The 23,772-nt window shown below is 42.0% G+C and overlaps 2 protein-coding genes across 2 annotated transcripts; both read left to right on the top strand.

The window, feature by feature from the left end:
• Window positions 1-7,629: 7,629 nt before the first annotated feature.
• pgfb (placental growth factor b) lies at window positions 7,630-20,009 on the top strand (the record flags this gene model as incomplete). Its single annotated transcript, XM_079226494.1, has 7 exons — window positions 7,630-7,692; window positions 16,387-16,423; window positions 17,740-17,936; window positions 18,031-18,110; window positions 18,444-18,473; window positions 18,579-18,641; window positions 18,736-20,009. 7 exons carry the CDS (start codon window positions 7,630-7,632, stop codon window positions 18,755-18,757), a joined length of 492 nt encoding a protein of 163 aa, XP_079082620.1. The 3' UTR covers window positions 18,758-20,009.
• Window positions 20,010-21,623: 1,614 nt separating this feature from the next.
• cipca (CLOCK-interacting pacemaker a) lies at window positions 21,624-23,323 on the top strand (the record flags this gene model as incomplete). Its single annotated transcript, XM_079228779.1, has 3 exons — window positions 21,624-21,729; window positions 22,148-22,299; window positions 22,535-23,323. The coding sequence occupies 3 exons, from the start codon at window positions 21,624-21,626 to the stop codon at window positions 23,321-23,323; spliced, it is 1,047 nt and encodes a 348-aa protein (XP_079084905.1).
• Between the last annotated feature and the right edge of the window lie 449 nt (window positions 23,324-23,772).

The following is a 23,772-nucleotide window of genomic DNA, read 5'->3' as shown; positions in this document are numbered from 1 at the left end:
GGGAGCTGTTGGACCGGCTCCATGTGCTCACAGCTCTGTACCTAAAGCAGTGCCTCCCACAAGACGGGCTCCTTCGCCATGTGATCGGGCTTGGGGACAGCCACCCTTCCCATGGTGCTCATGTTCCTCCCCATGTCCCTCTGGGGACGAAGGGCTACGTTTGACCGAATGAGGGAGGGAGACAGAAACAGTCAGTCCGACAGCACGAGAGCGAGAGAGAAAAAGAGACATCTGCTTCTCATCGCGATGGGAAAGTTCCCCTGATCCTGGAGATTAGGATGGAGTCCCCCAGACAGAGCACGCTGGCTCCTCCGCGGCTCACCATTTGTGAGCAGGCTCCCTCAGGCCTCGTTGGCTTTAATCCAGAGTAACCCATTTCAGTGAGTGAACCTCACAGTGACACCCTTACCAATTTATAGTTGTAAAAACTAAGTAATGTGATGATTCCTCGGTCTAATGGGGTTTCTGCTTCCACATACAACTACAAGACTGACATGAATATGTATTGAATGTCTCATGATGTCTAGGCCTCGCCATCCTGCAGCCATTCCTCTTGTTACCGTGATGCCCGGAGGGTGCTGCTCTGTTTATTTTCTCCTGATTAGCGCTGCACATTTTCACTCATTCACGGCTCGGGGTGTCAGGAGTCAGTCAGTGGTCTGTGTTCATTCAACACCAGCTCTTTCCGCTGTGGTGCAAAGCTTATCATGACACCTTCTAAACCCCCCAACCCTCTCAATGCCAGATCTGCTCCCGAACAACCAGACGAGAACAGCGTTTAGGTTTTGTTGATCTTACCTCTGGAATTGTCAAACATCAGTTTTCAATCATTTCCCGAGCCGATCATTCAGGAGATAAAAAGCATTTGCCATTGGTAACAGATTTGTATAGTCTGAAAGCAATCATGCCTGTAATCACGCTTGATATTTCGTGGATGTCAGTCTTACAGACAGGATGGATGCCCTGTTCTTCATCACAGATGCATATTGGAAGGACCTCACACTTGGTTTCTGAAGAAAAGAGTCTTGGCTCTGCAACAGATCATTTTGCTGAGCACACTGAAATACTGACATCTCTGCAAATGTAATGAGGGAATTGAAAAGGTCTGATGTTGTAATGTAGGAGCTGTGAATGACTTGTGGAGCAACAACATATCAGGGATCAGCTTTTCTTTTTGGAACAATGCTGGAAAAATAACAGAAAGCTATATTTTATGTCCGCAATTATTCCCAAATATTTGAGGAATATGTCTGGATTAGTTGAGGGTTTATTTCTCTGCAATGTTGCAGACATCAGCAAAGCAAAACAATAATGGAGTCTAACTGCTTCTTCTCCTTTCTCACAACCCCATCCACACCACCCTGGAAATTGTGTATTTGTTTGCTTATTTTCTTTTTCAGGGTAATGGAAAATGAAACGTCACACAATGTCAGTGAAAATGTTTAAAAATGGAAAGTCATGCAGATTTTGTCACGGAGAGCTGAGGCTCATTTAATTGATCAAAGTGGGAATATAATTTGAGACGCATGATCAAACTTTGCTTTGCTTAAAGTTAATATAATGCATATATACGCTGCAGACCTGGTGTCACGGTCCAGCTCTTTTATCCACCCTGGTGGTCCTCGTTTATCCTTCCCCTCTAGGCACAGCGTCATCTGGGATTAGTTGTCTCCACCATCTCCATGGCAGCCACACTTCAAGACCAGACACTTAATCACAGGAGTAAAACAACAAACATACACATTGTCTTGGGTAATGAAATCTCCTTGTCCCGGTAAGTGCACAGTAGCCACAAAGCAATAAGGAGCTCAGACATTTTTGTCAAGCGAACTGAATTAACTGATGATAATAAATGGCCCTGTTGCCAAATTCCCATCAGTGGGCTGTATTATTTATTATTCCAAGTTATTAACTTTCCCTTGCTCTTTGACCTCCACCCACCCTCTCCTTGCTCTGCTCTCATTTTCTTGCTCCTTGTTCTACAAGCTATAGCTATTTGAGTGAATATATTTCTCTACACATAAATAAATCTCAGTGCACAACTTTGCTTGGCTGCAGTTTGCGTAAACATTTGCACACAGATGAACATCACCTAACACTTGCTCAGGCCACGGCCTACTTCTGTACTTTTTCTCCAAGGACTCCTCTTCTGACAGTCAATCGATCATTTTTTCACCATACTTCGAAGTAACTTTTCAAAAATTAGTCTCTGTGGGTTAGAATTAGGGTGAGTCATTCCAGCTTTCTGGCATTGTTTTAAAACTTAAAAGATCAGACCTCGTAAATGAATGATTACCTATCCCGCTATTCTGGATCCAAGCACGTATTCAGTTATTAGAGGAATAATTTGTCATTTGTTTTTGAATGGATTCAACAAACTTGATACAACACATTATTTATTTAGCTTTCGAGGCACTGATATTGGAGGGGGATTTCTTTACCTTTGGACAGAACCAGGCTCGCTGTTTCCTGCTGTTTGCTTTATGCTTTTTATGCTAAGCTAAACTGAGGTACAGGCTGCTGACCCTACCTTACAGAACTGAGAGTGGCATTGACCTTTTCATCTAACTCTCAGCAAAAAACACAAAAAGAGTATTTGTCTAAATCCTTTTTAAGACAGCAATAAAGGTGCAATGTTTGTGTATGATTATGTTGTAATTGTCCGCAGCACTGCAGCATTACATAGTCAAGCAGTTCAACATGTTTTTAGTTCATATGTGCAGCTGTAGAAAGGTTGATTTGAAACTTTAATGCCATGTTTATGCTAACTGCACAAGTGCTACACATGTTACTGTCACTTTACCCAGGTTTATTTAATGAACATGGCTGATGTGTGCATGTGTTTTCTAAAGGAAACCTTTTAAAACTCTTACACATAGCCCCAAAGGGAGGATAAACTAATTGGAGGTTTAAAAAAACACTGTAACCAGAAAAAATAAACAGCAGCACTCAAGTGCAATTGCAGTCCTGTAAACCTTGCAGCCTGATTGTGTTCATGTTTACTTAAGTGTCCCCCACTTTTAGGAATAAATCTCACTGCCAAAATCGATCTCACTGCAACTCTTATTATTAAAGGGTATACTCCATTAGTACCTGCCTCCTTTATCTCTTTTAATAACATGTCAGGAGCCTCAATAAACCATGTATTGTTACAAGGAAGCCTTTACAGACGGATCTGAGGCTGAAGTGAACAACATATTATATATATATATATATATATATATATATATATATATATATATATATATATATATATATATATATATATATATGGGGTTATGGGGTTCTGTGAAGAGAATGTTTTAACATGAAGGAGATTTAAAAAATAATCTAATGTATCTGTTTAATGGCCAGGCTGAACCACCCCCTACAGCATCAACACATGAACTTGTGAATGTTCTCCACATGTGGGACCTCTTAATGGAGTTTAGAGTATCACCACAGGCCTGAGTTATAACCCGCTCTCTGACTGCGGGACCACTTCCGCGCAGTTTGCGCCACTCGCTCTCCATTTATAAAGCTAACAGCTTTTACAACTGCCAATGACACAAGCCGTGATAACTCACTCTCACTGCTGTTTTTCCGCTTCTATATTACCAATATAGGGCCCTTGTCCCTGCAGCTTGGAGAGGTGATGCATTTGTATCTTGGACAAACACTCCAACACACAAGTTCATTCCAGAGCTCTGCCGCTGCCGCTGTGCTCCAGGTCCTCTGCACAGTTAGTCGGGGGGTGCACAGTCTCGTGGGCAGACACAGACATCCTTACATTGGCTCGGCCATGTATGTTACGTATAGATGTCACCAAACCGGAGCCAGTCAAAGAGAAAATGCATATTCCTTACTAAATGTGATTTGAAGTGTGACTGAAAAGGTTTTTGTGAACATTTCAAACAGAATTTTGATCTGTCTACTAAAGGAACAGTTTGACATTTTGGAAAACACCCTTGTTCTCTTTCTTGCTGAGAGTGAGATGAGAGATTTGATACCACGCTGATATCTACACAGTATGATATACAGTATGTAGTTAGAGCGAGCAGCCAGTAAGCTTAGCTGAGCAAAAAGAGCCAGAAACATAAAATCCATCAGCGCCTGTAAAGCTCACTAAATAATGCTGTATATCTCATTTGTTTCATGAGTACACAAATAGACAATGTGGTTTTAGAGGAAGTTGTATATGCTGTAAGAAGTTCTTGATGAACAGTTTGTCTATTTGTCTAGCACTTTTGGAATAGCACCAACACATAACAGGCCAAAGCAGAGTTGGTCATTTTTATACATTTCTGTTTAAATGGACTAAAAACAGTACTCACTAAGCTTTAGAGTTTTGTTTTACTTTGGACTGAACCATGCTAGCTATGCCCCCCTGCTTCCTCCAGTCTTTATGCTAAGCTATGCTAGGCTAACCAACCCCCTTGCTCCAGCTTCATGCCCAGCACACAGATATTAAGTGTGGTATAAATCTCAAGGGAAAGAAACTGAAAGAAAGTGTATGTAATGTCAAAATGTATCAACTCTTTTCCATTAGCATTTAGGTAATATTTAGGTAATATTGTTTGTTCTCGTATTATACAGAATAAACTGATCCACATTTTCTTGTGACATTAATAATGAAATCCTTTAGCTGTGGATATCGCGGCCAACTGGCATTGTGATGTCCAAGACACAGGTGCATAAAGTGAAATAGTATTATAGATCAAATTAGATTCCTGCAATGACTAATGCTATCTCCAGACAAAAATAACTTCCAATTGTCTGTTTACATGTTGACTAACTTCCTCCAGAATGAAACAATGCTCACACATGTCCAGACAGGCTGGACAAACAGGATGACACCTGACAACCTTGGAACGAAAATGTGTCTGTGCCAGAAATATGTCAATGTAGATAGGAAGTGTAAACAGGATTTTACACGTTTTAAAGGAAATAACTTCTTGTGATGTAATGCTAATCACCTTAGGTAACGGTAAGCAGCTTTTTACTCATGGCTGGGGCACTTCCTATTTACCAGAAAATATAGTTTTCGTCACAATGATGCAATTGGAGCAGAAGGAAAAGAGTCATGTTGTCACTTCTAATTAATGACAGGAAGAACGGGTCTGGATGGTCCATACAGTATTGCCGTATCCTGTTTGCTGGTAGTAAGAGTAAAATAATATTACATCATATCCCAGAAGCCTGTTGTGCAGGTTGTCCTCTACCTTTCTACACACTTGCTTTTGGTTTAGTGTTTCAAATATGTATTCAGCAACATTGACGGTTTTAGGCAACGTTATATAAATCAAAGATGATAATCAGAAATGTTGTTGCACATGTCTAACTTGTGTTAATGAGATCCTTCAAAGTAAGGGGCTCTCTGGCTTCCCACCTTCCCCTTGAAGGCCCCACTGTGGAGGAAACTAAAGCTGCCCCAGCAATGATGAATGGACATCATTAATGTTGTTCATCTGTTTACCTTTTACTCTGCAATCTGGGAAAATGAGGGGTCAACAGCAGAAGGGAAATGTGCTTACTTTGGCACTACAGTTTCTGCGAGCCACCCGTTTGGTCTTCACAACATCAAGAGACATCGCAGACTGCGAGGGACTTATTTATTCGACCAGCTGACCTTGCTTCAATCTTGAAGCCTTATCACAAAACCCAATTAGCGAAGAGGTTAAGTTGACATTTTGATCTCTTTTTTTTTCTGGATCAGTGAAAAGCTTTCAAACATTCTTCACATTCAGGAAGAAAGTCTTTTCTTTTCATCCCTACTCATAACAAACCCATATATTTGCAGTGTAGGAAACCTATTTCTCCTTTAGAACCTGGTTGCATTGAAGAGGCCTCATTCAAATGGATAATATCTTGATTGAATTGCAGTTTTTTTTTCTCTCCAAACACAACAACATGAAGACTCATTTTGTGCTTTTAGCAAAAGCAATGAGGGCCTCAAGGTTGTTTCACCATCTGACAAGACCAGAGATCCATCTCCTCCTGGAATACGCTATCACTCATGCCTGGTTTGTTTATCTTGTCAGCGTGTATTTATAGTGCAAACATATTCAGTGATCTTATTAGGCCCTATCAGCTCGTGCACTCCTAAAAACACAGATAGATCACTGGACAGATGGCGGGACTGCAGTAGGAGTCTGCCTATGTCCTCTGAGCAAACAGTCAGTGCTGCTGCAGGCACAGACGAGGCGTAATGGTCTATTCAAAACATTTAAAACAAAATCATGTGCACTTCATAAGTAGCCTTACTTTTGCTTGAAGTTGATGTATTTATTTCATTTCTTAGATGGAAGAAAACAGCCTCTGGGCAATGTTTGGTGCATCTGCAATTAGGTGGATAGTTCCCTGAAGAGTCAGTGTTTGCTTACTTTCATTCTGTCCTCTCCTCGAGTTTTGAAGAGCATCCATCATTGCCATGTAGAGGTACACTTTAGGAAAAAGACTACTGTGACACTGCCCAGCATAATTAGAGGAAATGTCTTTCACAATCCCTGATTGTTTGCACTTACTGATGCTCGGTCTGGGACGATGGTAATGGGGGGATGGTTTACTCTGCCCAAAGTGTCTGAGATGTATAGAAACACCACACTCCTGAGTGTGGTCTGTACAATAGCAGGAGGCAGTGGAGCTATTCAGCACTGTTGAAGGAATGTGTGCAAGCCCACAAGGAATCCTTTCGTTCCAGGGTTTCTCCAAACACAGAAGTCTCACACTGAAGATTAACTCTGTGTGTCAACAGTAATGGAATCTCCCATTCTGTCTCTGCAAATACTAAAGCCTCAGAGGAAAATCTCTGTGCATCCTGGAGCCTGAGTCGGCAATGAGTATACCATCCATGTCCCCACTGCAAAGGCTCTCTTAATGTTTACCTTGCCTGTATAGCTCTCACATAAAGTCCTCAGGGGAAGCTTCTCAGCAATAATGCATACTCATGTAAATCACCTGTGGTGTATAGTCTACCAATCAGAAATAAAGCATCAGCAGCAGCGCCACAATCTCTGCATAACCGCTTACAGCATCATATCAATTACCATTACATATTGTAGTTTAAAGGGGCAGTGAGCTGTGTGAGGACAGAGGAGGCAGAGCAAAGAGGACAGAGAAGGGGAGGAGATTTAAATGGCCAGCTTGTAAAAAAGGTACGGTGGAGGCAATTAGAAGCAAAGCTCAGCTCAGAGCAGGACTGAAAACTGAAACTGCCGGTACAACTTCACACATGGAGCGGATCGTCACGTTTTTGGACTGAATAGACTACTTTTTTTTTTTTGTTGTGCACTGAATATGATTTGTCAAAACTGGCTGCCACTATTTCATCCCGCAGAGACGCTTTAGGATTTGTGCTTTGATTCAGTTTATTCAGTGACTTTAAAAACCGTATTTCCTCAGCACCTCCAGTCCGCCTCCGGGGCCTTAGTAAGCACAATCCACTTCATCAGGTTACACGCGGCCAGCGGAGCTACGTGACTGCACTCATTCCCATAAGCCTGCCGAGCCGGGAAGGCGGATGAGTTGGAAATTCCCGGTCAGCATCTCTTTTTCTTTTCTGAGTAGTTTTTGGCACTTGGGTTGGATTGTTTTATTGTGTACACCGGGAGCCATCACCATCACCTCCTCTCCACTCGCAGGCTTCGCGAAATGAAACTCGGTCTCGTCATCCAGGCTGCGGTGGCGCTTTATCTGCTGCTCTCACCTGCACAGGTAAGTTACATTCATGAGACGTTATGCTCAGCAATGAATGGGATGTTCTGTCGTTTTAATTGCCATATATATCACGTTAGGATTTCCACACTAGTTAGATTATTTGGATCTGCTATGTGAATGGTCAACAGAAGCCACGTAGATGAAGTGATACTAATCCATTGACACCTCCGTATTGAATGAGCGCCATTCTTTTCAGTTCATTCATAACATGAAACGTGACAAACTGCACGGAACACATGCAAAAGTGACTCACTGGTGTAGCTGGCAGAAACCTCTCAGTTTATTTAGACTATAATTACAGATGCAGACATGTCCACCCCTGTATGAGGTATTTTTCTTTTCTTCTTTCTTTTTTGTTGCAGTGTAGATTTCCATCAGAAAACACTCTGATTGCCATGTTGGTGACACATCCCTTAAATAAGCAATCCTCAATCAATATTTAATGGTAATATAGTTTCACCAGATCCTGGTGAGGTGACAAGCCCATCTCCAAGTGTTTGCAGTGTATCCGGTAAAACTGGTCAGCAAGTTTGCAGTCTTTCTCTTCTTTTCATCTGCAACTGCAGCTTTTCCTCCTTGTCTTGTTTCATCTCAGAATATAATGTGCATGTAGGTTCGTGCAGTGTGAATAATCAAGCTGATACAGATGAACCAGTGTGTGTGCAAAAAAAATCTATTGAAACTTAATTTCAGGCCAGTCATATCACTGTCAGGCTGACAGGGGATTACTGTGATACAAAGATGTTCTGTTCTCTGTTGCTTGGCATTGCCTTATAGTCTTAAAATGAAAATGTGCCAGAACAGGACAGAACAGGAACTGGAGTGAACCTCATTCAAAGGCTAAAAACACTTGTAAGAGTGTGTGCCACTGGACAGCGGGACTCGTGCCAACTTGCACTTTGGCTCTTGGACCCATTCAGTTTCTGATTTCATCCCAAGGTGGCGGATGGCTGGCAGCTATCTCTGATGCCTCTCATGTTTAATGCAAACCTGCCATTGTTGTGTCCATTCAGTGCTCCTGTCACACTTCATACACTGCTGCAGCCTGTTGAACTTAGTGACACTGTTTTAGCTTCCCTTTTGCCAGGCTGCTGTTCACATTTAGACAGTTTACACTCACAAAGTCAGTCTCTCAAGGTTGGAAAAAGCTCCATGTCTCACCAGATTCTGTAGTCGGAGACTTTGCAGCTGTTGCTGAATTGAGCGTGAGTGGGAGAGGCATGGATCACCACGTCTCCACTAATCCTCATAATCAGCTCATGGCCTGCTCAGTCAAAATAGGAGTGACAAAATCCAGGGCCATCAAAGTGAAGCAGGTTAAATGCCCCTCCGCTGCCCAAGAGACTGACAGCAAATGTAAACCTCTGAGATTCAACAACCTGTCTGCTGATACAGATTGACTGTGAGGATCTGAGCGTCTTATATCTGAGGTATTTCTCTAACCCTTCATTAGCCATTAATAATTTGCTTATGTAGAAAGATTAGCTTTAAAAGGAACTGTTGCTTTGCTTCCCATGCTTAAGTGCAAAGATACACCAAATATTTCACATTTTTAGCAGGCAAGCGACACTCATTCTTGCAGCTCTTTTAAAGTCATAGTGGCAAAATGAGACTGTTCTGCTAGGTGTCCGTCCCCCCCACCCCACAATACACTGTCTGGCCCACCAAAGTGGAAAAAGCATTGGCCAAATACTTGGGAATGTGATTCATAAATGTATTTCTTTGGGATTCCCTTCCCATAAATGTAAATAATGTGTCACTAATTGATAGTGAGTTTTTCATTATAGTTGCAGCTGGAGCTGCAGTCAGCAGCCTTGTGACTCATGCCGTCATTCATGTTCCCCAAGAGTGGCCAAGAGAGAGGGGTTAGCTTCATGTGTGTGTGTGTGTGTACGTGTGTGTGTGGTCGAAACATTTAATCACTTTTAAACAAAGGCCTGTCATTTGAATATGTTTGATGAAACAAGTGAGATGTGTATTGTGGCGCCTGCATGTTGGTTTCTTCCTTGTGTCTTCATATTGACTTGTGGTTGTATGGTTGGTATCTTAGTGCACTGCAGTACACAACCTGTGTTGGCTTGTGACCCCATTGATAGAACAAGTTCTGCTTATTTACCATAATCGTTGTCTGCACATGTTAGTAGATTGTTGCCAGATAAACCAAAGAGTAAAGACCAGAGGAGGGCACATGTTCAAATGATTGTATTCCCACTAAGTGTAAAAAATATCCCAAACAAATTCATATATTCCTGTTGAGCATAAATGTTCATGTTGTGGTTTTATAATGGATTCAGATTGGGAACCATAAGAAAACAAAGTATAAGGTCGCAGTAGTAGTAGTTGTTTCACTGTAGAAATATAGAAATAACCCATGACTACTGTTTTATACATATTTTCCCCTTTTAACATTCAATTGACCAACAATTGGTAAAAATAAATTATGGTGAGTGTAAAGGTCAAGTACAGGCTTGATGAGATTTGAGGAAATTACAGCTGAGTAAACTAACTCTAGCATCTAAACCAGTCACTATTAGTTAGTTAATTAGTTAGTTAGTTACCTTTGGCACAAGAAACCTCATTGCTACTGTATGTTGGGATTTAACAGCAATGTGATGTCAGAAGTGATGCATTCTCTTAAAAGCTGTCCTGGTCCCATTATGGCTCCTGACAGAGTGGAAGCACCTGGGTTTCCCCTGAACAATGGTGGCCTCTTGGTCATTAGTTACCAATGCTGTCCACCGGTTATTTGGTTCCAAGAAACTCTCCGTTCTCCTGTTCAGTGTATTATTGATACTTCCTGCAGCACATAAACCACATACTGTATAATATGCACAGTGTGTGTGTGTGAATATCCCTGCTTAGTTCCTGCCTGTACTTCACTCAGAACTTTGCTCAAATCTGCAGTACCTGTTACCTCCTGCCCGTTTTGAATTTCCCCCCACCTTATAAAAATGCAATAGAATGGTTTGTGTACAATACTTTCTTTTTATGGCAATTGCGATAAAAGCAAATACAATGTTGCATCAAAACCACTTGACTGACAACTGTAAGCATTTTCTAGGCAAAGCAGTTGAGTGCTGAATACGTATCTTATATTTATCTGTGTCGGAAACAAAATAAGAATTTGGCCTGAGATTATGGAATTATGTATTTGTGTCTATCTAAAAAAAATACAGCATTTTCCTTGGATGAAACCATTGAAATCCTTCCATAGGAATCACTCATTGCCGAACTCATTCGATGTTGCTCGACAGTTGGACCCATCACTTCACCGGTGAAGCATGTTCCTGTTGTCTCCGCTCGCCGTGTGTGAGGACATGACGTGACACAGGTGTTTCCTTTACGTCGTCACCGGCAGCAAAACAATACTTGAGTCTGACCATCTGCTTCACACACATGTGCCAGGTTTGTGCGCATGGTGTGTTTTTGTCATTCTCCTTCATAGCCAAGTGCAGACGGCATGACGTCACACTTCCAGTTGTTACAATGGAGTTTCATCAGCTGAGGGTTTCCTAAAACGTCAACAGTAAACATCAGGTGTAGGTTTCCGTTTCTCAGAATCAAAGAGCAACAGCTTTTGTCAAGTTGCAGCTCAGTTATCCACAATCAAACATAAAAAAGTGCCCCCTTCTCTGTGTCTATGACTTTCTCACTCATGCAGCTTTCACATGCTGGCTATGCAGTAGCAGTGACTTGCTGACTGATACGGCTCTTATTTGCGCTGTTGTGGTATTTCTCTCTAGTTGTAATGTCCCGGCCCAAGGGAGGGCCGCAATCGCAATCAGGAAATATGGATTTCTCCTTCCTCCTGCAGAGGAGGAGGAGCGGTGGCGCTCGGGGCGGCCGTCTACTCGGCTTTAATCTCCCATCTGGATGTAATTTGCTGTGGTTTACACAGGGAGAACAGCGTTTACTGTAATAGAGACCACAATTACCACCGGTCAGCCTTATCTCAAGACCTGTGTTGTGTGTGTGTGTGTGTGTTGGCAGATGAGGTTTATACTGTGGTTGTGTGTGTTTGTATGTCTTTAGGGGAACATTTGTGCGTGAATTAATGGATTTATACTGAGGAAATGGTGTTTATCTAAATCAACGTTTAGATGGACCTTTACCTCTCCCCTGTCACTTGACCCTATTTTACTGTTGTTGTTTTGTATTGCACTACTACTCTAGGAAAATATGATTGCTTGTAATGTTTGCAAACTTGAAGAAGATCTCAACATCATTACATTAAACAATATAATCATCTTTGTTTAAGAAGGAATGTTAGATTGTTTGACATTTTGGGGAATATTTGCCTTCCAGCTGAAAGGTAGATGAGAATATTGACACCGCTCTCAGATTTGTACAAAAACTGTCGTGTAACGACAAGCTTTTCAGTTTCTCCCTGGATTCATGTCACCACAGTGAGGTCAGGAAGCCAGCTGAGGCTTAAAGAAGTAGCTGCTCCCAGCCAAGAAATGGTACAGCAAAACCAAATCTAGACTTATTTCAAAATCAAACAGAAACAGACACCAAAGTCTGCCTTTCAGTGAAATAATTGAAAGGCTTCGTTCACCCGGATTACTGAAGAGTTGAGGGTTGTGGCCCGTTCACCATATGCTCCTGTTGGAGCTTGTTGGTGTTTGGTCAGCGCTCTATGATCACAAGCCCTGACCTGACCACCATAGTGATCCTGCTGAATGCTCTCAGACCAGTAATAGCACCGCTGTCATTCTAGGTTCACCCACCTTGTGTATACAAAACAGAACCTGCTTACTTTTGTGGCGGCTGAGAATAGATACAGTGACCTGCAGGCCGTGTAAGAGGCCTGAGAATAAATGTCACGGTCATGGTGTTGATGATGTGGAATCCGGGTCTCGATAAAGGATGGATGAGGACGCTCAGTGAGGCAGGGAGGCAGCTCTGTTTCTCACTCGTCTAGCCGTCTCTGTGTTTGTATTCACTTGTTCTGCTTTAGCGCTCTCGGCCCTGTGTGGTCTCGTGTTCAGAGTCGAGTTTGAGTCAGGCGAAAACCAGGACAACGTTCCTCCTGACCTATATTTCTTTCAGTGAGCTGGAGGTGCAGGTGCTTTACTGGTCTGGATTATGTTTGCCAGCTTTACATCTTTTGCTATACTTCCCCTCTGCGTGCACCCCCCAAATTCCAAACTCTGCTCAAGAGCAAATTTAGTTGACAGAAGCCTGCATCTCATCCGTGCTCTGTTTATCCACACTGTCACCCACACCGAATAAGGTTAAGTTTGAAAGTAGACCCTTTTGCAAAGCAATGTAAATAACGGCATGATGCCCAATCTAGCTGGGATCTTTATTTGCTAGACTTAAGAAGGATTGAAAAAGGGGTTTTCCAAAAACTCAGCCCCAATCACACCAAGTAAACCAGGACATTTCTCCAAATCACATGTCGTTTCCTATTAGTGGTTCTGTTGAAGATCTTCCTCAATCCTCAGACAGACTCAGCCTGAAAGTGATCAGTGTGCAAGATGCTTGTCGAAGGAGATTTGTTAGAGGACGACAAATACGTCATCACTCACTGCTACTACAGCAGTATAGCATCAGTTTACACTTTGTATTACTCAAGACAGTATTTGTGTGCTAACAGCGGGTAATTACATGTCCATGGTTGTATTTTTTCCTCTCTTTCAAAGGGATTTGAAACTGAAATCCCCCTGCTCTTCAAACTACTCCAAATATGGATACAGCTTTGTGAAAGCTAATTCTGAGCCAAAATTGCCCAATCTTGCGAAAGACTCAGTTTCACTCAGTTATGAAAGGAAAACTCCAAACATGCTTCATCAAATAGCTTTCGTTTCAAACTATTTTGAAGCAAAACATGGTTCATCCTTCCAGTCAATGATTTGCAATCCAAGGGAGAAGAGAAACATAACTTGTATTGCTTTACTTCATCTGTAAGTCGTCTCTGTTTCTCTTTAGGAAACACACTGTTCTATATGCTGGCTGGTATCCAGATCTGTCTGGCTCATGGCCACAGTACCTGCTGTGGAGTAGCCCATCAACCCCCCTCCCCAGCTTGACCCTCAAAGTTGAAAAATCTTTTATGACCATTACGCTGGGTCCCATCATGTTTTGTTTCTGCTCCCTACGCATGCTGCCCTTCCTCTGACAGATGGAGTTAAGCAAAGAGGTTAAAGATGACACAGTTCAGCTGTGTGGGAGTGGGGAGTAATGAGGCCCGGAGCCTCTGTGGCCTGACAGCAGGAGCCCAGGGACACAACAGGTCCTCTGATCCGACCCAGAGGACGGAGCAAACTCTCAGCCAGCAGCTTGCAAACTTTCACCAGAGACTTCAGAAACATATGTGACCCGTCAATGCCACATTTTCATTATTAACTGCTTTTGATCAAACTCACTACCGCTCACTCTGCAACGCAATCTGGTCAAAGGCCCGAGATGAACTGCGCTGCTCAGCAAAAGGTCTGAGAAGCAGATGTCCAACTGTGGGACACCATGTTAATTAGAAGGTTAAATGTTTGCATACTTTTTAACCTCAGCCATCTCTTCCTCTCTCTCTCTTCTCTCTTTTTCACTGTAAATGTAACACAGATTTTTTGTATATTAACGTTTTATATTGCTAAATAATTTGTAATAAAATCAACCTCAAACCTGCAATTTATCAACAGCTGCTTTTGGGGCTGTTTATTTTTTGCACTATGCCCTTCTCTTGATGTTTAATCTAAGATCCCCAGCACTTAGCATTAGATTGTGCAGGAAATCAAGCTTGTGTATATATTTTTTCCTTTTGTTATTGTTCCCAGAACCCAGATCTTTGTGTCTCAAAGCTCTTAACACTCAATTTATGAAAACAATAAATGAAAAGGACACACAGCAAGAGCAAAAACTCCCTAAACAGGGTCATCAGGGAATGAAGTGAAAAAATAAAAGAAACCGTAAGACAAGGTTACACACATGTATTAAGCGGTTGTCCCTTCCCACCAGAGCTGAATTACCTTCCAGTCATCATTAATCACACAGTGTTGCTCCAAGTACACAAGGAGGAAGGAATGTCTACGTGAGGATCTTCATGCAGGCTTTCATAATCTGGCAGCTTCTTGTGGGTAGCTCACTCGTCTGTTCTCAACCACAGGAGGTGTCAAAGATGATTGCTCACCATGTCAAAGCTTAACCCATGACCAAGGCCAGAAAACTCTCTCCACCTCACCACATTCTGAACGGCCACTGAGGAGCCAGAGCCAAAAAGCCCTTGTGATGTGGAGCAGCAACAGAAAAGAAGCACAGATCATACGCCAATTAATACTGGAAAAGGATTTATTTTACAAGCCTGGCGTTGCTAGACATGCTGAAAAAAAAAGCAATACCCCAGAGAGTGGAAGTTTTTAAAACAACTTTAAACAAAAACTGAAACTGAACTGTGACGTTCCCGTGCTGTGAATGAAGCTGCTAGCGGAGCTCATGTCCTGTGGTGCTGTTGTAGAGGCAACACAGTCCACTGAACACCACTCTATAGAACAGCTGGTCTGACAGAGGAACAGCTGTACACTTTGGCCAGATCACCAGGCATGCAGCCACTTTTTAATAAAAGGGGAGATGCCTGAACAGATCCCTTAACGCAGGGAGGAGCGAAAAGTGGTTGACTGGAAGCTCTTGTGCATCATGATATGAAGTCTGTTGTACGGTACATTCTGTTGCAGAGACAGATCTGTCCCAAATACTTTCCCTTATCTCAGTGACAGCTTTACAAGAGCCTGTCAGTGTGAATGCATCATCATTAAAGCAGGACATACCTCTTTAATCACAATACTCAGAGACAAAAAAAAGTGTTGACAGATTCTATCTTCACACTCAAACCTAATTTAGCTACTTAACAGGAAGTAGATGCATTTTAGCAACGGACAGATGGCGTAAAGAAGCAACATTCCTTACTGGCATCATTTGGGAATGTCCTTGTCTGTCAGTGTGCTATTATATAACACGTTTTAGTCCAACACTTTCAATATCACCGTCTGTCTCACCTTCACACACAGCGTTGCAGTGTGAATGTCATCAGGTGTGTGGGTGTTACACACAAACTGGAATGTTACACCGGTGACGAGGAGGGATTGCAGAGGCAGGTTGTCTGTCGCCGTTTCAGCTCTCCTGCTGGAGGGCATTTTATCAAACGTAGATTTCTCTTCCTGAGATGGAGTCAACTAGAGGTTTTGTGATTTCCCAGGCGAATGAGAAATGCACTCTGTTTATCATGGGATGATGGGAAAGAATCAAGACGAAGGGGGAAAATAAATAAAGAGCTGAATCTTACACCACAGGAAACAGGTTTTGAACCTAAACAGTTGGGCACACAGAGGAACGTGATATATAAGAGAGACTGGATCTGCTGCTTGTCAGAAAGACTTTTCCACTGCAGGGTGGGAAAAAAAGGCGTGATTGTCAGCTTAATTCCACTGCAGTTCCAGCTATCACCACCGGATACTAATATTCTTGATATTGGTGACACTGCAGACCGGTGCTGTCTTTATGTCCAGGATATGTTGCATTTTTTAAGTTTGAAAGGTGTGTATTGAGGCTGTAGGAGGTGTAATGAGTGGATGGTTGCCATCATCTGTGTCTCAGTCATTTCATTTGAATGCTCAACTAAAACGATTTAGGGTTTTATTCTAACATGGAGTCACAAGAAACCTGAATAATTATCCAACATGTTTTTCTGTTTCACAGAGTCTTCCCTTGTCAAGCATAAGCAATACAACTGAAGGTAAGCATTTCAGCTGGTTTTATTTATGAAGTAGTTTCTGGGGTGTTCATTTTAAAACACTATTTTACAACAAGAAGACTTACTTAGAAAAAGGAGTTATATCTATGTTGTCACACCATATTATTACAGTGTTTGTGCTACAACTATAGTCTGATGTTGGGGTCTCACAACATCCCTGTAACAACCGTGATATTTAAAAAATAAACTCTCAACTCTACATCTCACAAAAGTCACATTTTGCCAAAAATCAGACAGACCTACAATATACAGTTACAAAAGTGTTCTGATGCAAACCAAATAAATCAATGCCAGCTCTGAGAAAATACGGTTGAGACATATAAATGACCAAGCTCTTTATATGCTGTTTTGCATATAAATTAGTCAATACATTTAATTTACCGAGGAGCAGTACATGTCCACTCTGTACTAGCAGGGATTACTCAACTGCTTAATTTCTCCTTTCATATCCTCTTCTTCCCTCACATCCCGAAAAAGTAATGCTACTAAAAGAGAAATGGGTTGACTGTAGAACTTGCAGCCAGAGGATTAAAGTACGAGAAAAGGCCAAACAAGCAGCAGACATACAGTAAACTGGCGAGTAAACTGGCCCTTTGCGCTGTATAACAATATGGTTTGTGGCCTCATCTCTCTCTCGTAGACGCTTCCCCGCCCGTCTCCTTCCAGCCTGTCTGCTTTTATAAACAGCTGTTGTGCTGTGAGGCTCCATTCGGTGACCTCGGGGTCACCGTAGTCCCAAAGGTGCCCGTGGGGCGGCACAGCTCCAGCTAGCAGGGTTCTGTTCATGGCCATGTTTCCAATGTTTGTTTTCTCTTCCTTCTCTGTTTGTTCGGACGTAGTCTTCCCTGTTCCTCCCCCACAGACTGTGCAACTGGAACACTTTCACACATATGCTCCCACAGGAAAGCGTACTGTACATTACACAAACATTTTTACTTCCAAATGAAAACAGGACACACACTGGCGTATTGCAACTGGTTTTATGTTTCTGTGTACATGGTATAAGGTTGCCATTGTTGGATTATTGAGGTAATTACTGCATGAGACTGTTTGTGCATGATCATTAACAGTGCAGTTCAATTCAAATTAAATATATTTTTCTGCAGTACTAAGTTATATACACAAGCTGAACTAAGTTGGATGTTGATTGCACTCTGCACTTTGAATGTAAGCTAGAGAGACAGAAAATGATGCAGCTTTTAAACTAAATTACATGTATCTGACCTGCAAGTATTCCCAGAAGAAACAAGCTGAACTGGAAAGTAGTCCATAGCCTCCTCCTCCTCTTCTCATCCTAGTGTTGATGTTCCAAGAAGTGTGGGGTCGCAGCTTCTGCCGGACCATTGAGAAGCTGGTGGAGGTGGTGCAGGAGTACCCGTCAGAGGTGGAGCACATCTACAGCCCCGCCTGTGTGCCACTGGTGAGGTGTGCAGGTTGCTGTGGGGATGAAAACCTGGAGTGCCATCCCACTCACACTGCAAACGTCACAATGCAGGTAAGACGCGGGCTTAGTGCAATAATATAATAATAGTTCTTGTTGAATCTACTTAAGTTGTTTCTGGTAACATTGACTGGTTTCATCCCCTTAGCTGTTGAAAATCAGGCCATCAGAGCCGGGTCAAGAATATGTTGAGATGACGTTTGTGGAGCATCAGACATGTGAATGTAGGTAAGAAAACAAGTCATAATTTGTATTCCAATACCAACCGTGTCTACTTAGAAATTACATTTATATCCGATAAATTTACGTCAGCAAAGTAATGCCATCTGAGTTACATCTTTTGAATAAAACATAAAGAGGAAACATTTCTCATAAACGTAACACACTGGAAAGATTGGAGCCATAGACTGCATGACATATGAACAAGCATTTGGTAAACAACACATATTTGGTAAAACTAATTATAATATATGTCATATATTAAATGTCATTTCTAGGAGACAAGGTTGACACATTCTTAGAATGACTATTTATTTCCTAATTTATTGCTTTGTTCCTCAGAGTCCGGAAACCTATTGTGAATGTTGAAAGGTAAGAACATGAATATATTGCTTACATCAGTTTTTAGATTGTCGAAAAGGATATTAATCGTCCATCTGAGAGAAAAGTGTATTGGTAATTTTTCTCCCCTTGTAGGAAAAGGCAAAGAGGAAGAGGAAGGAAGAGGAAGGAGAGACAGAAAACGAAAGAATGTGACAGGTGATGGCGCAATCTCAAGTGTAAGATATTCATGTACCCTCCAACTCGCAGATAACATCATTAAAAACACATTATTCTTTCTTGTCTCTTTCAGCTGCCAGATCCCGCGCAGGTAACTGCAGCGGCGGTCCAACCCCCAGTTGCAGTGTGGCTCGCTATTTATTTCCAACCCAGTGACAGCATCCAGAGTCTCCTCCCTGTCTGCAGCCAGAGACTCAAACAGCCGGGTTGTTTTGCTGACATGCCCTCCTGCTGATGGGCAAAGCGTTTATAATGACAAGCTTCAACCCTGAAGTGTGTTTTGATTGGTGGAAACACAGCTGTTACACCTGACACAATGGACACCCCTGGGAGCCAGTGCAATGTCGAACCTAACAGACCGACGCCTTCTCTTTTATACTAGTTATTACTGTATCAGTTATTGTAATTTGGTCATTTCTTTGGTATTTAAAGATGGTTACACTTTTTTTTGGCATATATATTTATTGATACAGCTGAATATATTTGGACTAGCAACCTTTCAAAAAGTTTGTCATTTTTTTGTTATCTACATTAAGACACCTTGACTTGTCAGAGCAACACGTTGGACTGAGTGTGCAGCTGCTTTGCACATGCAACAATGAAATGTCTCCCTCTAGTGTTCATAGAAACCGTGTTCAAAAGTGCTCGAATGAAGTATTCTTATTTTTTTTAAATCAATTATACAAATAAGATCAGACTTAGGATAGTATTGTCAGTTACAATCACGTCATCAGCTTATTGGACTCTTCCATCACTATAATGGAGGTAACTGAATGAATATTCTCCCTCTGTAGCAAAGTGTGACCAGGCATGGCTATAAAGACGTGTCCACAGAAGATTGTGTATGAAAAAATGACTATGATGTATCAAATTGTCACAAAAAAATCCAAAATTTGAAATATATATATCTATTTCTCTATTGTTTTGGAGAGTTGGATCACATCAGATGTCGTCAGTTTATTTCAAATCACACGAGGAAGTGTGTTGTAGACTGCAGATTGGACGTGGCAAGCCCAGTAGGAATGGGCAGATCAATACTTCATCAATACACTAATTTGGTGATGAATGTTTGTTGTCTTGTTTTACTGTGATTGCAAGTTTCTCACAGAAATAAAAACATTTGTGTGTGTTGTGCCGTTAAACAGCACACTCCCTCAAGAGTGTCTTAGTCTGATATTGGAAAGGATCAGTTGAAGTAATGATGTCAAATTCTGTCCTTTTGTATTTTTTCCCCAGTACTACAAAAAGAAAATCTCTATAAAAATGTACAAAGTAACATTTCTACTGTGTTAGTATTTTGTATTTCATTTAGATATTTATTTTGTTATTAAATTGTTATGGTTGTCAGTTTGTCTCGTGTGATTTATTTCATTATAGACTGAACTAACCCGTACTACTGACTAATAGTAATTGATCAGATTCACGTGGCGGCCATTTGGCTCTTACATGTGTCACTGTCAGGGTGACATATGTCAGGTCCAGCAGTGTAGTCCAAACATGTGACTTGTCTCACACACACACACACACACACACACACACACACACACACACACACACACACACACACACACACACACACACACACACACAAAGTAAGGAGGGCATTTTGTCAGTGAATATGCTCCAACTTCTTCCTTTATCATAATTATGTGTGTTTGTGTGCCCAATCATGTCTTATTGTATTCCTCATGCCGTCAGTAACATCACTGCTGAGTTATTATGTCCTCCAAATGGTGTATAGTGATGATGCATATTGACCGTAACACAGTTTATATAATCACTGTTATGTCACACTGTTGTGTATGAAAATTATTATGTGGTGTCAACAAAAGCACCATATGTTATTAATTTAAGTATAGAAATATAAAACTGCATATTGTGCATGACATTGCAGGCAAACCTACATTTTAAAATGGTAGAGCACTTCTAACTGTGTTTTTCTCTCTCTTTCCCCCCATTTCTATGTATAATAATTCTAATGTATATACATAGTATATGTATGTCCCCCTTTTAAGCCACCGCTCGTGACTGCAGGAGGTGTTTGTATAGCTTCCTAACAGGATGTCACGAGGAAACTCTGACATCCAGGACACTTAGTAACTCCAGAAGATGGCAGTAATGCAGCAGTGAGGATGCAAGCCGTCTCCATGAAGTAGAAGAAGCTGAGTCCAGTGCAAGTGATGGAAAAACACACTGACGTTGTAGCTAATCGTGGATGCCAGCATGAACGGATACTTGTTCCCAAGCAAAGGGCGTACTGGTTAAGGTGTGTACGCGCATTCTCTGAGCCAGATATCTGGTCCAGTCCTGTGATGCGCTGGCTGCCGAGCGGAAGCGTTTCATAGCAGCTAAGCGAGCGTGACAGGAAACAGTGAGTACAGACAACTGACCATGTTGCATTTCACCGACCACATTTATTGTGCAGCAGCAGGGAAGTTATCTCAATTAGGTCAGGTTATTGTCTGTAAACAACAATAGTAAGTTAGCTGTACAATTGGCTGCGGTCAGACGTCCTGAGTAGACAGGACTCCCAGCCTGTTTATTGTTTCATTGACATCTTTTATTAGTGAAGTCACTTTGAGAAGCGTCAGTAAATGTGGAAGAGCATGTCTGTCGGTGGCTGTACTGAGACTGGCTGTGTGGGGGTGCAGGCCTCCTAAAGCTCTTGTATTGTTTAATTCAGTCGGGGAAATTTCCCCCACAACAAACTGAATTGAACAATGATCTGCCATCAATAAAGTAATATATAGCAATACAAAATAATAGAGTGTAAAACATGCACAAACTATTTGTTTACAAGTTGACTAGTCTCTTCACTTTGTTCAGTCTTAATTGGAGTCTTTACCAACCTAATGTCTTTTCTTTGCCAGTACATAACCATAACTCAAAGCAAAAGCACATTGAACTCAGTCAAAGCCATGTTACCTTTCAACTCTCAACGCTGCATTTGTCCAGGCAAACATGAGCAGTGTCAGTCGAGCCGACAGACACAGGACACCATCATTCACCAGGGAAACACACTTTGGAGCATCCGCGTCCGACCTGGAGAGAGATTCAGGCTTCTCAGGTTTGTTTGTTGTATGTTACTCTATAGTTATACACCTTTAACTTTTGGATTTGTCCAGATGCATGTTTTATTTTGACAGCATGGCGCTTTTAGTAAACTTAGTGTACCTGTATATAATCAGCAAAACATGACTATCAACAAGGTCAGTCATAATCAAATGTAGGGATGTAGGTCACATTTTCTATGTAGGGTATTGGGTCAATTTTTCTTATGACTTTTATTCTATTCACTATTGAGGCTGACCTGGATCTGGTTAAGCCCTCCCCCTTATGTCGATGGTATCCTTTTCCAGACACTCTAGAGAGGCTTATCTACATCTGCCACTGTTTTCATAGTACTAATGTTCTGCCCCAATAGAGAGGTAAATACCTTGCTTTTAAACCTGACAAGACCCATATGCTTGTCTCCCCCTCCTCAGATGCCAGCTCTGAGCACCTTAGTACAGTCGATCTGACGGACTCTGAAGACGCAGGAAGGACTGACCCGTTTGGTCCGCAGGTAGCTGTGATAGGAGGCCCATATGCTGGACTTTCTCCAATGATCATCATGAATAACAGTGTATTAAAGCAGGTAAAATACAGCAATGTGTGTCTACTTCTGCATAGCACTAATCCAGGGCTTTATTGTCAATTCAGGGTGAAACTACCTTCTGCTAAGAGTGCAAATATAACGTCTTTGTGTACATTGTGATTTGACCATTATATATTATTCAATTGTATGTACGCTCCTTGTATTTAAGTACTGTAATGTATGTTTTGTACAATAGGCTGTAACATGATGTTTAAAGTTGTTGTTTCCCCTCTAGCCATCCCCGATGGCTCCAGAAGAAAATCATTGGGGCTTTCCTTCACCCTTGGAAGTGAAGCCTCAGTCCCAGATGGTTCTCCTTCAAACCATGGCATCAAATGGTAGCAGCAGCTCCTCAAACACGGGTTCTGAAAACATCCGACAATCAAAAAGCTACATGCCCATCCTCAAGTCATATTCCAAGATCGCCCCACAACTATCAGACGTGCCCACTAAGAGGGAGGGATCCTCCAATGTGAGGGTGAGTTCAACGTCAGGATGTGGCCAGCGACAGAAGAGGCACCACCACGGCCACCGGCTCTGCAGCTCCCCCAGCCTGCAGCCAGCACTGCAGACTGCAATCAAATCCATCCCAAACTTTGAAGCAGCAAACAACCAGCCACAGGCAGCTGAGAGTCAAGACAGCGACAAGTCTCTCTCCGAGCTCGCAGGGATCAACTCTCTGCTCCCCTACGCAGATGAGTTCAGCGCAGACACTGACAGCAACAGGATGGATGCGGACCAGGACGACGCACTCTCAATGGACGTTAACAAACTGAAACGTTTCAGTAATACCTACAACATTCTCAACAAGTCTGGCTTGCTGCACATCACCATGCGCACAAAGCAGTTGATCAAGGAGAATAAGCGCACCCAAGGGCAGCTGCAGCAGCTTCAGGAGCAAACGGCGCTGCTGCTGGAGGCTCAGAGCACCGGAGACCCGCAGCTCTGGACTAAACTGCAGCTCTCTCTGCAGCACACAGACAAGGAGCAGCGGGGAGCCAAAGCTCGGAGAGTCCTGGTGTAATAAAGTGATGGACATGACCGGTGGTTCTCAATCAGCGGGTCACAAGAGGATTTATTGAATGTGAAAATATACATCTAAAATCTTTACGAAAGGTGGATTTGTGTAAAATAGTCTAGCTACAATATCTAGCATTATACATAAACAAACAATAGCTCATAACTAGACTATACTTTCACGCTTTTCAGGCAGGACAGTACTAGTCCTCTATACATTCAGAACTGCTTACTTTTCAAACCCCTGCCTATTATGAATGTTCTTGCCTCTGCTGTTTCAAAATAGAAAGTGTCACTTAAGGGCTATGTCCTCGACATGTTGAATTCTTAATTGCGTTAGACACAAGTATACATTACATAAGGCACATGGGGTTAAGTCCTCATGCATGCCCTGAATGTACATTATCTCATCCATTTACTTTGTTTCTAAATTGGATGGTAAATTTAAGTGAATAA

The sequence above is a fragment of the Taurulus bubalis genome, assembly GCF_910589615.1.
Source record: "Taurulus bubalis genome assembly, chromosome: 1".
Taxonomy (NCBI): domain Eukaryota; kingdom Metazoa; phylum Chordata; class Actinopteri; order Perciformes; family Cottidae; genus Taurulus; species Taurulus bubalis.
This window is presented reverse-complemented; position numbering and strand designations above follow the sequence as displayed.